Source organism: Pseudorasbora parva, chromosome 14, assembly GCF_024679245.1.
Source record: "Pseudorasbora parva isolate DD20220531a chromosome 14, ASM2467924v1, whole genome shotgun sequence".
Taxonomy (NCBI): Eukaryota; Metazoa; Chordata; class Actinopteri; order Cypriniformes; family Gobionidae; genus Pseudorasbora; species Pseudorasbora parva.
Genome location: NC_090185.1, coordinates 37425058 through 37442424, shown reverse-complemented (window position 1 = coordinate 37442424; position 17367 = coordinate 37425058). Strand labels below are relative to the sequence as shown.

The window sequence follows — 17367 nt, the reverse complement described above, 5'->3', positions numbered from 1 at the left end:
AATGAGAACTGGTGGGGCTGAAACTGGCAAACAACACTAGCCTGCCGCTGCATTGTGCCGGATGTGTGATATGGCCAGTACTGTAAAGCATTACTTTTAAAAGTATCTTTCCCTAAAGCCGAGTTTACACTGCCTGATTTTAGTCCCGATTCTTGACCGGTTTTACGAAATCGCCGACAAACGCCCGAGATCATCGGCAAAACGGTGCTCGTGTACGCGAGTGGCAATCACGCAGTGTGAATGATCAAAGACGCGATCAGAGAGAATCATCGACGAGTCGCCGACGCCCGCGAGATATTTGCCGTGCTAAATATCTGGAGCTGTTGGCGATTCAGACTCCTGCTGTGTGAACTGAGTTCTGACTGAAAATCACATCGACGATGACAGACAGCCAATGAGAGAGGGATCAGCGGGAGGTTCAGGGAGGAGTTATAGAGCAGAATATCAGCATTTTAATAGATTATATATTTACAATTCTATCAAACCGAAACAAAGCCCAAACATTTGCACGTCCGGCCAAAGCAGCAGCACATTACAAAATCATTTATTTACCTCAAACTCTCTTTGCAGAACACAATCCTTGCTTCCTCTGTCTCTCCAACAATTTCCTCCGCAATATACTTTTTTCTTTTTCTCCACAAATCAGCACACGGACAATTTGAAGCAAACTTTGTGCAGTTTATCATTTTTAATAACAATTCCAAGTCTGACGCACGTGTGCTCTCGCGTTGTTTGCTTGTCACTTGTCACGTGTGTTTGCTTGGGAAATGTAGTTTGCGCACCGGAGAGAGAGAGTTGTCGGTGATTGTTCCTCTTGTATAGTCATGCCGTGTGAACTCATCTATCGCCTTGAGGCTTGAGACTGATGATAACCCTGTTCATAGTTCAGTTATTTGAAGAATTGAATGATTGTGGTTTTGATTCTAGTTTGATTAATTAGTCTTAAATCTCTGTGTGTCTGCAGCTCTAGCTCCAGGGCTCCCTCCACGTCTCCGTCAGCTCACAGCATCAGCAGCATGACTCCGGATCGGACCCGCTTCCCACGGGGCACCTCCAGCCGCAGCACCTTCCACGGGGCGCAGCTCAGAGACCGGCGCAGCGCCACATACAACGGCCCGCCCGCCTCGCCCACGCTTTCCCACGACACGGGCGCGCTCGCACAGGCCCGCAGGGGCACCTCATCCGGCTTCATAAGCAAGCTCACCTCCAAGTTTGTGCGGAGGTCAGTCTCAAGATCAATCACTTAACTCTCCGCACTGCCGCCCATATGTGCATTTCCTTTACAGTCTCCTGAGGTTTGTATGAAAGTCAGGTCAGGATTCATCATAATCGCCTGCTGTTCTGTAAAAGGTCGAACCATTGAAAAACTCCCAACACAGATCAACCATGATGGATTAGTTCCCGGTATAAAGTAACAATTTCCACATTGCCAGTGCAAATCAGTGTAAGGCACGTTAAAGCGTTAGTTCACCCAAAAATAAAAATTCTGTCATTAATTCCTCCTGTGGTTGGACACCCGTCAGACCTCCGTTCATCTTCAGACACAGATGAAGATATTAGTGTTGAAATCCGATGGCTCAGAAAGGCCTTCATTGACACCAATGTCATTTCCTCTCTCAAGACCCATAAAGGCACTAAAGACGTCGCTACAAAGCCCATCTCACTACAGCGGCTCTACAATCATTAATGAAGAGATGAGAATAGTTTTTGTGCACACAAAAAAAAACTAAAAAACGACTTATATAGTGATGGGCCGATTTCAAAACAAAGTTTCGAATGGTTATGAATCAGCGAATTGATTCATGATTTTACAGGTAACAACATTAGGGTAAGAAATTATTGATAGTTTTCATTTTTGGGTGAACTAACCCTTTAAGTGCGCACTATAAGCTCATTTCCTCTTCATGGTTTCAAGATGGGTTAACATATAAAATATACATTGATCAAATATAAGAAAAACTGGCTTTTATGAGTAAATTAAATTAGTTACTTGCAATAACTACCGTGACTTTGCAGCATAAGCAGTTTACCTTATAGTGTGCACTAGGCCACCAAAATTGAATATTGCATCGCTTGTGAATAGAAATCGAAACGTGAAATTTGTGTCAATGCCCAGCCCTGCTGCAGTGTGTGTGTGGAGGAGAGAGAGCCAGGTGGCCACACACGCACACACACACACACACACACACACACACACACACACACACACACACACACACACACACACACACACACACACACACACACACACGCAGTGCTGAGCATGCATTGACTCGGTGAGTGTGCTGCAGTAAGTGAAGGACACTGGGTAAAGTGAGCTGGATCTTTATCGGGCATTTAAAATCATATGCCGTGGTTTAATCTCACTCTCAGACCCGCCCCTTCTGTCTGTCTGCAGTTTCGTTTGCCGCAGGAATTACACCCTTCACCCTATCACGTTTTGAATACAGGCATAGTGTCACTGTAGATAAGTGAATCTTCCATAATATGTCTGGGCAGTGTGAGCTTCATTCATTTGTTCAGGGCAGTGGTGTTGTGTCTGGGCTTTGGTTTGACCATGCTGTTTGTCTGTTTGTGTTGTAGAACTCTGTCTTTCAGAACGGCGAGGTAGGGCACAATAGTTTGACCTTTCCCCTTAGACTTACGTATTAAAATGTGTCCTCACACCCTCTTCTCCTGAGAAATAGACTCAACCCGTGTGCTTCTTACTAATGACCTGAGCATCCGTCACCTCTGTGAATGTTTGCACGGCCTGCGGATGATGATGATGATGATGATGACACTTCCCCCACCTGTGTGTCCTCAGACTTCACCTGTGAAGTGTTTAGCTGTAGTTGTCTAATTTGCTGAATGCTGATGGTCTGTAGTGATCCAGTACCTGTTCTCCTTCCTCATTTTGAAATGTATCTTTCTGGTTTCAAAGAAAGTTTCTCCGCTGACACCGTCCACCACCTATCAAAATCACCTTAAAGGGTTAGTTCACCCAAAAATGAAATGTCTGTCATTAACTCCTCCCCCTAATGTCGTCCCACACCCTTAAGACCTCCGTTCATCTTCAGACACAGTTTAAGATATTTTAGATTTAGTCAGAGAGTGTATGCAAGTGTATGCACACTATACTGTCCATGTCCAGAAAGGGAATAAAAACATCATCACAGTAGTCCATATGAGACATCAGTGGGTTAATTAGAGTCTCTTGAAGCGTCGGAAATACATTTTGGTCCTTTAATGACAAAAACTACGACTTTATTCAGCATTGTCTTCTCTTCCGCGTTTGTTTTCAAACCCTCAAATATCCCAAAAATCAGATTCAGGAATCAATACGCTGATTCATGACCGTTTTAATCTTTATTTGAGGATTGAAAACACACAATACAAAAAAAAATCAACGCTGAAGAGAAGCCAGTGCTGAATAAAGTCGTAGTTTTTGTTATTTTTGACCCAAATGTATTTCCGATGCTTCAAGAGACTCTAATTAACCCACTGATGTCTCATATGGACTACTGTGATGATGTTTTTATTCCCTTTCTGGACATGGACAGTATAGTGTGCATACACTTGCATACGCTCTCAGACTAAATCTAAAATATCTTAAACTGTGTGTGAAGATGAACGGAGGTCTTACGGGTGTGGAGCGACATTAGGGGGAGGAGTTAATGACAGACATTTCATTTTTGGGTGAACTAACCCTTTAAGGCAGTTGTTCACTTCTGGTATAAAGTAGGAATGATGAAATAAAGGAATAAGAGGCCAGTGGTTTTCTCACAGTTTAGAAATGGCACAAGCAAACCCCTGAACTGTGGTAAAATCACTGGAACACACGGCTCATGGCTTTTGTTAACAAAGACAACATGATGAAACCGTCAACAGCAGTGTGTATTGGTATAAATCTTCCGCCAAGTAATATAGTTTAAAAATCGAAAGGTCTGTTCACATCAGGGATGATAACTAGAACCATAAAGTTGTTCTCATTGTATGAGCATAGCAAAGTCTACGCCACACCTATAACAATAACAATAGTGATTATAGCAATAACTAATAGGGTTGCAATGATTAAGTTTTTGCATGGTTTTCCCCCAAAACCAGTTCAGAAAAACCCACCCCAACGTCAATCACAGTGCTGACACAAATACTAAACCCTGATCTTAACCTTTACCCTAAAATTTGAGTCTTCACTGAGTGCATTTACATGCATGTTTTTAACCCCGATTATACATAATACGCAGACAATGCGGTCATTTAAAAGGATACTTCACCACTTTTTCATATTAAACTGTTATTCCCTTAACTAAGACAAGTTGACAAACACCTCTCTCGTCTGAGTGCATGCACTTAATCGCTCTGACGCGCAGTGATGATCTGATAGCATTTAGCTTAGCCCACTAAGCCCAGTTCATTCACTATGGCACCAAACAGAGATCAAGTTAGAGGCGACCAAACACCTCCACGTTTCCCCTATTTAAATACAGTTACACGAATAGTTGAACGGTCAAGTATGGTGACACAAAATAAAACATGGCGCTTTTCTAAGCGAATTAAAAAGGATAACTATAATGTATGGCGGAATAGCACTTCTGAGAGTACTTCGGCTCGGCGCAGTAAAAAGGCACGCCTCTCCCCCTCCCTCTCTCATTTCTGTCAATAGGGGCTGAGGGGGAGATGTGAGGGAGGATTTTTCAGGCATGCCTTTTTACTGCGCCGAGTCGAAGTACTCTCAGAAGTGCTATTCCGCCATACATTATAGTTCTCCTTTTAAATCCGCTTACAAAAGAGCCACGTTTTATTTTGTGTCACCATTCTTGATCGTTCGCTATTTGTGATTTGAGTCTTCACTCAAAAACTCTGCTGCGCTCCACTAAAACCCGCCTGTTATACGCCTCTCTGAACAATCACACACACCCATGCTTTCACCAACACATGGAAGTTTATCAGAAAACGAATCAGAAAGAAATCACTGGAAACTGCCGTTTGTTGGCTTTTTCGTCGTTTACTTAAAGGGTTACTTCAGCGATTAGCATATGGCTTTCTATCAGTAGAAACCCTGGAGTATATTCAAATGATCGGGCTTTTGCCTCAATAAACTCCTAATTTACTGCTTATTAATAGTTAGTACGGTAGTTTTTGTAGCATTTAAGTTTAGGTATTGGGTAGGACTAAGAGATGTAGAATAAGGTCATGTAGAATAAGGCATTAATATCAGCTTTATTAGTGCTAATAAACACCAATATCCTAGTAATATGCATGATAATAAGCAACTAGTTAATAACTGAACCTTTAAATAAAGTGTTACCGTATATATGAAATCATCCGACCCGCTGCAGACTCAGATTAAACCCGCCTTTGTTCACAACCACTCCTCTAGCTCGAACTGAGGGAACCCGGGGCCAATATAACCTGGCCGTTGGTCCTGAGGAAGCCCAACCATGCCCGATCAACCCCCGGAAGTGACAGTAGAAAATGACAGGCTTTGGCACGCATTAGCACGCCCGCTTTTGGCCCGACAGTGGAAACGCGACTAACGGTACCTTAGATTTTGAAGCCCAAAAAAGTGCATCCATCCATCATAAAAGTACTCCATACATGTCCAGGGGTTAATAAAGGCCTTCTGAAGCGAATCCATGTGTTGTGTAAGAAAATATCCATATTTATACCTTTATAAACTATAATCACGAGTCTAGTTCCAACGGAAGAGTGACCTCTGAAACCACAAGTTTCTTGTGTGATTATTTTTGGCAACCCAGTTCAGTGCAAACCCTGTCTTCATCCGAGTCTAAAGGTTTCATTCGTCGTATCAGTCGCAGTGCTTATTTCCTGCAAAACACTAAAACAAATACTAACCTTAATCTAAACCCTTAACTTAACCTCAGTGTAGCATTGGTAGCACTTCCTGACAGATAGCATTACTGTCATGATCAGATCAATCCTGCGATTGAGGAGCCGCTTTCACAACACCATTTTCAACTAAAAACGGAAAACATCTACAAATGTATACTATAAAAGTATTTTGGGGGCAGGAAAATGCTAACTGTTGAAAACGGGATTCAAAGTGGAAGTTTTTAAAAACGATACCATTATCATTTCCTTAACTACAAAAACGACAAAAAACATGATTCTGTGAAAATGATGACGTCATGCGCATGTGTATCACGTGTTCAGTCTAAATGCAGCTATATGCCATCTACTGGCCTGACCTGAGTAATACAGCGTTTTTAATTGTTTTTGCAGATCTGTGTGAGCAGTTTTTTTTTTTTTTACGTCGTCATATGTACGTGAAGAACTCAAGGGAAAAACGCAGTTTTTAGCGAATTAATGTTGTGTAGTAAACCAAGCCTTACGGCCGTTTCACACCGCAAGCGTGAGCGGCGCGTATTTTTTCCGGCGCCCATGTTAATCAATGAGTGCATTCACACCGGGAGCAGGAGCAGCGCGTGAGCGTCAAGCAGGAGCGTCGCGTGAGCAGCAGTGAAGCGGGGGTTTCGGCGGCAAGCCTATTTTTGCTGCGCTGCTGACGCTCCTGACGCTCAATTAAAGTGAAAGCACACTTTTAAAGGACAAAATAAATGTGATTTCACACAAAAAGTGCCTAAAATGCACACAGGAAGCACGTGTAGTGTATTTGAACAATAACTGAAGTATGTCAGAGAAAAAAACGAAGAATAAAAAATATCTGTGGAACATTTTAGCAATTTAAACTTGTTTTGATTATTCAGTTTGGGTGAAAGTATGGTTATGATTATAAAAAATAAAGTAAACTAGCCAGAAAATATAACAAACTTTCGTTAAGTTTAGTATTAATATTCAGACAGGTAAAGGCTCTCGGTCTGCAGCTGCAGTCACGGTGTAAAGCGAAAGCACACTTTTGATGGACAAAATAAATATAATATCACAAAAGCGCTCAAAATGCACACAAGAAGCACATGTGGTGTGTTTTAACAATAACTGGAGTATGTCATTAAAGAAAACGAAGAATAAAAATCATCTGTAGAAGATTTACCCATTTAAACTTGTTTTAATTATTCAGTTTGGGTGAAAGTATTATAAAAAGTAAAGTAAACTACCCAGAAAATATAATAATTTATTTTAGTTTAGTATTTAATACTCAGACAGGTATAGGCTCTATCATTGTGGGAGCCGCTGCTGTGACGCTGCACCAACGCTTCCAGTGTGAATGCTCTCGCGCGTCTGCAGCTGCAGTCACGGTGTAGTTACGCTGAAGTGCTGCTCACGCTTGCGGTGTGAAACAGGCGTCAATTGACCACTGCTGATGAACATTAAAAACATTACCAGCCAATCGAAAATCCATCCGACTTTAAATGGTTAGTTCACCCAAAAAATTGTATTCTGTCATTAATTACATTCCAGACCCGTAAGCCCTCTGTTCATCTTCAGAACACAAAGGAAGATATTTTTGTTGAAATCCGATGGTTTAGAAAGGCCTTCATTGGCCACATTAATGACATTTCCATAAGGAGCTCAAGCATTTAAAGTCACATAATTGCAGCACGACAGAATGTAAAACAGAATATTATCATCTTCTGGTGTGGACACTAATATAGTTATGGCTGCAGTAATCATTTTTCGTTGTGAGCAGGCCTTAAATATTAGCAGTTTACAGTAGCCTAGAATCTGTTGTGTTGTTTCACTTAGAACAGCTGACTTGTACTAAGCTTTGGTTTTTGAGTTTAGTTGTCCACTGCTTTCTCAATATGACCTCTGATATTTCCCAAGGTTACCCAGTGAAGGAGAGGCCCGTGGTCGGGCGTACAGTTTGAGGTGAGGTTTCTATTGATCCTCTGTGATTCGTTCAGAATTTGTCATGTGCCCCTTCAGGTCAGTCGACAAGAGTCAGTGGTGATCCAAATTGTTCAGATGACGACTGTACAGTATTTGAGTGTGTGACGCGTGTGCGCGCATGTGTGCTTGCTTGCATGCGAGTGTGTGTGTGTGTGTGTGCGTGCGTGCGTGCGTGCGTGTGTGTGTGTGTGAGATTTCTGATTGTTTGGTGTGTTTTGCATGTTTTTCAACCATCGAGAGCTGTCTTTTGTCTTTCTAAAATACAAACCCGATACCAAAAAAGTTGGGACACTGTACAAATTATGTATATAAAAACAGAATGCAATGATGTGGAACATTTAAATTTAAAAAAATGTATTTATAATACAACATAGATGGCATAGCAAATGTTTAAACTGAGAAAAAATTATAATTTTAAGGGAAAAATAAGTTGATTTTAAATTTCATGGCATCAACACATCTCAAGTTAGGACAAGGCCATGTTTACCACTGTGTGGCATCGCCTCTTCTTTTTATAACAGTCTGCAGACGTCTGGGGACTGAGGAGACTAGCTGCTGAAGTTTAGGAATAGGAATGTTGTCCCATTCTTGTCTAATACTTCTTCTAGTTGCTTCTAGTTGATCAACTGTCTTAGGTCTTCTTTATCGCATCTTCCTCTTTATGATGCGCCAAATGTTTTCTATGGGTGAAAGATCTGGACTGCAGGCTGGCCATTTCAGTGCCCGGATCCTTCTTCTACGCAGCCATGATGTTGTAATTGATGCAGTATGTGGTCTGCCATTGTCATGTTGGAAAATGCAAGGTCTTCCCTGAAAAAGATGACATCTGGATGCCACACGCACTCATACAACCCCATCCCATCAGAGATGCAGGCTTCTGAACGAAGCGTCCTCTTTAGTCCAGATGACATGTCGTCCCAGTTTTCGAAAAATAACTTCATATTTTTTGATTTGTCTGACCACAGAACAGTTTTCCACTTTGCCACAGTCCATTTTAAATGAGCCTTGGTCCAGAGAAAACGCCTGCACTTCTGGATCATGTTTAGATACGGCTTCTTTTTAACCTATAGGGGTTTAGCCGGCAACGGCGAATGGCATGGTGGATTGTGGTCACTGACGATGTTTTCTGGAAGTATTCCGGAGCCCATGTTGTGATTTCCATTACAGTATCACTCCTGTATGTGATGCAGTGCCGTCTAAAGGCCCGAAGATCACGGGCATCCAGTTTGGTTTTCCGGCCTTGACCCTTACACACAGAGATTGTTTCAGATTCTCTTAATCTTTGGATGATATTATGCACTCTAGATGATGATAACTTCTAACGTCGCAATTTTTCTCTGAGAAACTCCTTTCTGATATTGCTCCACTATTTTTCGCCGCAGCATTGGGGGAATTGGTGATCCTCTGCCCATCTTGTCTTCTGAGAGACACTGCCACTCTGAGAGGCTCTTTATATACCCATCATGTTGCCAATTGACCTAATAAGTTGCCAATGGGTCCTCCATCTGTTCCTTATATGTACATTTAACTATTCCAGCCTCTTATTGCTACCTGTCCCAAGTTTTTTGCAATGTGTAGCTCTCATGAAATCCAAAATGAGCCAATATTTGGCATGACATTTCTAAACGTCTCACTTTCAACATTTGATATGTTATCTATATTCTATAGTGAATTAAATATAAGTTTATGAGATTTGTAAATTATTGCATTCCTTTTTTATTCACAATTTGTACAGTGTCCCAACTTTTTTGGAATCGGGTTTGTAGAATGTTAAACTCTAAACAACCTTCTTCATTTGTCAGTCATTTTATAGTAGAGAAGAACCGATACTGAAACTCCACGTCCCAACATATGCACTATTGTGTGCCTAATTTATTGTATGTTATGTGTTAGCTTTTTTGCCACCTGATTTTTTTTCATCAACCTTATTAGTTTCTGTGAAGTTGCGAAGACCCGTTCACACCAAGAACATCTGATTTAAAGATAACTATAACAATATATTACCAGCCACACTAAAATATAATAACTTTGTTTCTTATAAGCGCGCACCACAGTCATTTCCTATGGTGATTTAAATGCTTGAGCTCTTTAACTCAATCCATGTTGTCACTGTTATACGGTAGGGGGCACTATTACCCATCTTCTGAATGAGTACAGACTTTCCGGATCAAACAACAAGCAAAGAAGCAAACGATAGAAGCATTGCTTGCACACATGTAAGCTAACGCAACCATCAAACATTAAACAGCATATAAATCAAAACTTCCCAACGCTACAGAATGAAATGTTGACCCAGAAAGAGGTATAAGACTGAAGCTTTGAGGGTGCTAATGGACTCGATATGGCAAATTTTATTTAAAAAACGCTGGAGGGGAAGGAGTCGGGTGGAAATATTACTGACAGTGGTTCAATGGATATCGATCCTCTGCCATTATCATTATAGTGATTGCAAACTTCCCTATTCTCATAGAATTAGAATGATTATTAAAAAGTCATCGTCCTTGGTGTGAACGGCCCTTAAAGGTCTGTTTGTATGGCGGTAGATTTCCAAACAAATAGATTGTTATCCACAAATAAATGTCAAGAGATTCAAAAAAATGAAATAAATTACAAATAAATAGAATGAGATCCACAAATATATGCCGGACTTTCACAAAAATGAATTAGATTCACAAATAAATACAATGACATTTGTGAATAAAAATGTTTTTATGTTTTTATGTCACAAACACACAACTCTGCCTTGCATTCATTTGTGAATCGCTTCCTGAGCATTTGTTGATGGCTTCTGCTACATTTGTGGATTCGTGTGAGTCTAGCCCAACCAGCAACCTCCCCCAGTTTCTGTTGAAGCCAATACTGAAGTGACTTTAAGTGCAATTCATCGACTGGCCACTAGAGACAGGCTCCAGAAGGAGCAGATTCTCATTGAGCCCCATGTTAAAATGCCCAACTTTACAGCAGAAAAAGAAAAATTTATAGCCTGGTACAAATTGTGGTTTTGGTCTATACGACTAATTTTCCCCTTTATTACAACTGTGAGGGGGGTATTTTAGGGGGTATTTTATAACTCAATAGTTTACATTATATAAAGCCTTAAAGTTCTGCATAATTAAGGGCGTGGCCACTTTGAGTGACAGGTGGATAGCCATTTATCTGCAGTCTGTTGGTCATCAACTCCGCCCATGTCCCGCCTCTTTGCCCATTTTCTGTTATCCGGGAGTGACGTGCAGCTAAGTTGGCAACTGCTCGTCTCTACTTTGCGCTTCAGAATCCTATGGTTGACGTCACGGACACTACGTCCATATTTTTTACAGTCTGTGGTCTAGACACTAGAAATCTTTAAAAAAAATCCACGCGCTGTGCTGCGATTTACAAATGTGCAAAAAGAGATCCACCAATGCACAGGAAGCGATTCACAAATGCAAGAGTTGTGTGTTTGTGACATAAAAATATGTGTGGGTATTTTTTTATTAACAAATCTCATTGTATTTATTTGTGAATCTAATTCATTTTTGTGAAACTCCTGCATATATTTGTGGATCTCATTCTATTTATTTGTGAATTTATTTCATTTTTTTTTATCTCCTTGACATTTATCTGTGGATAACAATCTATTTGTTTGGAATAACGCAACAAATCTACCCCCATACGTTTGCACCAATAACAATTATACTAGCATACAAACCAACAGATTTATATTTGAAAGATTTGTTTTGTGTACAGCTTTATATTCTCAGCTCTTTAAAGCCAGGTTGGTTGTCTGATTGGCTGTCAATGTTTTTTTGTTCATCAGTTGTAAAAACTGATGAACAAAACCCAAGACTGGTTTTGTTCATCAGCCCAAGACTGGTTTCCCACTGAAGCTTAGCAGGGCTGAGCCTGGTCAGCACCTGGATGGAAGACTAACTGGGAAAAACCAGGTAGCTGCTGGTAGAGGTGTTAGTGAGGCCAGCAGGGGGCGCTCACCCTGTGGTCTGTGTGGGTCGTAACACCCCAGTGTAGTGATGGGGACACTATACTGACAAAGAGCACCGTCCTTCGGATGAGACGTTAAACCGAGGTCCTGACTCTCTGTGGTCATTAAAAATCCCAGGATGTGCTTCGATAAAGAGTAGGGGTGTACCCCGGCATCCTGGCCAAATTTGCCCATTGGCTTAAAAAGCGCTATATAAATCGAACACATTATTATTATTATTATTATAAAAAAATGCCTCTGAAAGTGATTCCAACAACGTTGTTCCTCTGTGTCGTTATACAGTAGTTGTGATGTGGACTTTCCTCTTGTCATAGAATTATAACAATTTTTAATTTATATAATAATTGTCCTATATTAGCGTACAACCAAACCTTGACATTAAAGGTTTATGTCAATCAACTACCTCATACAATATCTGGTTGTTACGGCTGACGTCAAGCGGCAGCGCTTCCGGGTCCAAACGCTCTATCTTATACCACAAGAAAAACTACAAACGGTGCTAATATACACACACAATGTGGTGTAATACTACAAAAAAAGTTATAATAATAACCTTTTTCTCCATATCAAAATTCCAGATGACCAGACAGTGATTCATCTTTTATAAATCGTTAAAATATTAATGTCTGTAACGCTGTGACCATAGATAATGTTGTGTAGACTGTAAGCATTTAAAATGTTTAACTTTTTTAAATGTTTGATGTTTAATATGAAAAAATAGCGCTCATAAACAGGCGTCAATGGCATTCTCAAGTGAAACGAGTTGAGGCTTCGACCCAGAAACGGCGTTCCTTACGTCACGACTTAACAAGCGGATAATATTAGGCTTTCTGTGAGAAGACAAATGGTCTCAGTATTGACCAGTACCATACCAAACTGAGCTGCTCTGTGTATTCTGACACCTTTCTATCTGAACCAGCATTAACTTCTGGAGCAGTTTGAGCTCCAGTAGCTCGTCTGTTTGATCGGACCACACGGGCCAGCCTTCGCTCCCCACGTGCATCAATGAGCCTCGGCCGCCCATGACCCTGCGGCCGGTTCTCCACTGTTCCTTCCTTGGAGCACTTTTGATAGAGACTGACCACTGCAGACCGGGAACAGCCCACAAGAGCTGTAGATTTGGAGATGCTCTGACCCAGTCCTCTAGACATCACAGTTTGGCCCTTGTCAAACTCGCTCAAATCCTTACGCTTGCCCGTTTTTCCTGCTTCTAACACATCAACTTTGAGGACAAAATGTTCACTTGCTGCCTAATATATCCCACCCACTAACAGGAGCCGAGATGAGGAGATCATCAGTGTTCACTTCACCTATCATAATATTGTGCCTGCTTGGTGTATCAAAAAAATATATATAAAACATTGACAGCCAATCATAATCAACCTGACTTTAGAGAGCTCAAGCATTTAAAGCGGCAAAACTGCAGCAGTCATGAATTTAAAGGGTTAGTTCACCCAAAAATGAAATGTCTGTCATTAACTCCTCCCCCTAATGTCGTTCCACACCCGTAAGACCTCCGTTCATCTTCACACACAGTTTAAGATATTTTAGATTTAGTCCGAGAGCGTATGCAAGTGTATGCACACTATACTGTCCATGTCCAGAAAGGGAATAAAAACATCTTCACAGCAGTCCATATGAGACATCAGTGGGTTAATTAGAGTCTCTTGAAGCATCAGAAATACATTTGGGTCCAAAAATAACACAAACTACGACTTTATTCAGCATTGTCTTCTCTTCTGCGTTTTTGTTCAATCCTCAAATAAAGATTCAAACGGTTATGAATCAGCGTATTGATTCCTGATTCGGATTGGTTATTTTTGGACCCAAATGTATTTCCGATGCTTCAAGAGACTCTAATTAACCCACTGATGTCTCATATGGACTACTTTGATGGTGTTTTTATTCCCTTTCTGGACATGGACAGTATAGTGTGCATACACTTGCATACGCTCTCGGACTAAATATAAAATATCTTAAACTGTGTGTGAAGATGAACGGAGGTCTTACGGGTGTGGAACGACATTAGGGGGAGGAGTTAATGACAGACATTTCATTTTTGGGTGAACTAACCCTTTAAGTGATATCGTGAGCAGGTGTGGACACTAATGTAGTTATCTGAATCTTTATAGCGATCATTCTTGGTGTGAACGAGCCTCAACTATACAATACTCCGTTCAGCAGAGCTCATGGTTTAGTATCTGTGATGAGGATCATCCTGACACTCTGAACGCTTCTGTGTTTGTCATCAGGAGCGGATCCGGAGAACCCAAGGAGGAAGGTCGTGACTCGAAGCCGCGATCGCTGCGTTTCACCTGGAGCATGAAGACCACCTCGTCCATGGAGCCGGGAGACATGATGAGAGAAATCCGCAAGGTGCTGGACGCCAACAACTGCGACTACGAGCAGCGCGAACGCTTCCTGCTGTTCTGCGTGCACGGCGACGCGCGGCAGGACAGCCTCGTCCAATGGGAGATGGAGGTTTGCAAACTGCCCCGCCTGTCTCTCAACGGTGTTCGCTTCAAACGCATATCGGGAACGTCCATCGCCTTCAAGAACATCGCTTCGAAAATTGCCAATGAGCTCAAGCTGTAAGCAAAGGGTTTGAAAAAAATACAAAACTATAGGCAACACTAAAAAGGAATTTCGCCAGGAAGTTTGAGCGCCATTTTGAGTTCCTGCTTCTGTAAGCTACTGCTGTAATGTTTAGTGGAGAAAAAATATGAATGCAAAAAGATGAAAAGAGAAAAAAAACGCCCTAGCCCGATCGTCATGACCTCTAGCATATACGCCTGGTTAAAACAACCATCTTGCAATAATATCGAAGCCCTTTCAGGGTCGGCAGGACAAAAATCTGCCGAGCTAATTATTGTAACGAACTTCAACCCGACTTTTTCCACATGTACAGTTAAGATATAGAATGTTTTGTTGTATTGAATTGATCATAGAGTTGTATAATACAAGACTTTCAGCCTACTTATGTGGAGGTGTTGTATAGTCACTATTGAGCTCTGTACAGAAATATTATGTTCAATGTGTCATACTTGTTTAGTTTGTTGCTATCTTCCCTTCTTTTGTTTCGTTTTTTTTAGACTTTGACACCACTCAGTTTTAATAGTTCTTTTATATGTACAATTGTTTTTAAAGGAAACGTTTATGCAACAATGGAAATTTGATTATTTTCTCACCCTCGTGTGATCAAGTCCATATGCTGTTATTTTTCAAGAAACTGGAACCTTTAGAAGAATTTGCTCCAGAAATGACCAAAAGCACCATAAAGTTCCACACAATGCAACTTGTGTGCAATAGCCATACGCTACACTTCCACCGCAGGAACTTTCCCCAGGAACGAGGGACTTTGGGGTGGTACTCGGTTTTTCGTCCAAGCGTGCCGTACACGTCCTGAAAAGTGACGCTAAAACGTCTGTTGGTGCCAGTATAGCTCAATAACCCAGCCCGCTCCAAGTAATGTAATGGGACACACGAGACAAACTAAACAATCAAATTATACTTCAGATCATTTTTCTCTAAGATGATTTCTGTCACTTAAGGCAGTTTTTATCTTGCTGATTTCATAAAAAAATTCATTTCATTTCGTTTTTTACATAAGTTTGGTTTTAGTTAGTTATTCAATTCTATATAAACGGGGGGGTGACGTCATGATTGACAGCTGAGATTGACGTCTGAGTGAAGTCTGATTGACGTCTTTTTTCTGGATTTTCGAGAGGAGATGGGAGCTTTAATCTCTACATTTCCATAACTGTTTATTTCACACTGATATAAATAATTGTTCTGCATCTGTGAGTGTGGGCGGGCTTTTAAAATCGCGGCTCTACTTCCTGCTCTCTACTGCGGAGACTCACTATATCTGCGCAAGATGGCATTTCTTCTGTGGAAGGTAGTATTTTTTTTACGGCCTATTGTTTCGACCGCAGTAACCAGGGTCTAAATGAAGTTTCGGGTAAACATTTCCCCCTCAAAACGGCCCTGCTCATGAACTTTCAGGAGTGGGACAAGGGCGCTGAACATGCTGATTGCTTGAGCTCACTCTGTATTTTATTTCAACCTAAACGTCGTTTGCTATTCAAATCAACAATAGAGTATAAAAAATACGACGACGAGGTTCAGGCTTTATTACGATTATATGCGGAGGGCGAAATCCAGCCGGAACTGGAAAGTCGCGCGCAGTCCTACGTCACCGGACTAATCTTCATGGTACTGGAAAAACTAGACAAAAAAGTTCCTGAGACAAAATCTTCTGGGTTATTTTGGTGGAAACGGCTTTTGTAACAATCCAAAAGGCAAATAGTTAATCACTTAAAAAATTTGCTGCGCTTAGTTGAGTTTAATACGTTTACTTTCCTATTCTATGGAGAAATAGCAACACACATGGAAGGACATGAGGGTAAGCAAATAATGACAGAGCTTTCCTTTTGGGTGAATTATCCTTTTAATCCACAGTGAGAATTAGATGTGATCATAACATCCGACTAAGTGTTCGTAGAGCAGGCGGTGTATTTCCCAGATGCAGATGGTTTGGATGTACAGATCAGCTAGAAAATAATAAATGAGCGTCTACATTAACATTCCTTACAGAACATCCTCCGAGACTGACATCAGGTGTGTTTGGAGCAACATTTCCCTTTCAAAATCAAGAAAAGCTTCAACTAATAACTACAAGAAATTTATTTATTAAGCCATTTTATGCCTTGTTTTATTAACTGTAGAAACCAGAGAATGCATGACTTTTTTTTCTTTCTCGTTTTGGTAAAATGTCATTTGTTTTGTAATAAGTGGTGATGATGAAGATGATGATGATGGATTACAACCACTCGTACTGGTACTTTCTACTAGTTCTTTTGTACTGAAGTATCGAAGGTTAAATGTGCAATGCTGTCTATGTTGTATTACTGTAATGCTGATTAAAGAGGTCGTGACTGCACACTTGTAAGGGAAGATGAGGTCAAGTTTCCGTAGTTTGAGAAAAAGGACTGAAAATATTAAAGGGTAAAGCTGTGATTAAAGCTCAGAGAGGCATTGAATGTTCGAATGTCAACTGTGATGTTTCATTTTGTGACGGTACATTTCCAGGTCAAATTTCTTTCTTTTTTCACCCCTAAATGAAACCGTTTGAATGGGAAGGAAGCTGAAGGCTGAGGATCTCCAAAAAATGCAATGAACTCAACACATTTCATCCTTCCATACACACTCTTCCCATTTATTCTCTTGACATTGTACTGTACATTTCTGCGGAAAATCCCTTGGGCCACTGTGGTTCAACTTCAGTCCCACCGGAGCACATTAAAGCTTACTTGAAATGAGTCTTTGAGCTACGATGTTTTGTGTCCTTTTTTTCCCACAAACCCTCAATTATATCATTAAGTAGTTTGGTCGTCATGAAGGAAAACTGAACATTCTTGTTCTTGTGTTTTGCACATGATCCTCTGTGTTTAGGATGTAGTGAATATCCCTGTCTGCTAAATGAGTCTGCAAATGCTGTGTGCAGGGCGATTTGAACAGTTTATAGAAATGCCCTCGTCACATTTCAGCCCAAAATCGGACAAAAATCAATCAATTGCATTTAGAGAAAATTG

At 40.8% G+C, this 17367-nt stretch overlaps 1 protein-coding gene across 3 annotated transcripts in view; it reads left to right on the top strand.

Moving 5' to 3' along the window:
* mark1 (MAP/microtubule affinity-regulating kinase 1) overlaps positions 1-17102 on the top strand; it is a 144303-nt gene extending 127201 nt beyond the window's left edge. The window contains exons 16-19 of one of the 3 annotated variants that reach the window (XM_067416348.1): positions 965-1222; positions 2584-2607; positions 7729-7773; positions 14026-17102. In XM_067416348.1, the coding sequence (XP_067272449.1) occupies positions 965-1222; positions 2584-2607; positions 7729-7773; positions 14026-14368 (670 nt within the window). In that variant the 3' untranslated portion in view covers positions 14369-17102. The remainder of the gene's footprint in view (positions 1-964; positions 1223-2583; positions 2608-7728; positions 7774-14025) is intronic. The other 2 variants (XM_067416349.1, XM_067416350.1) reach the window with 2 other exon arrangements.
* The last annotated feature ends 265 nt before the right edge of the window (positions 17103-17367 follow it).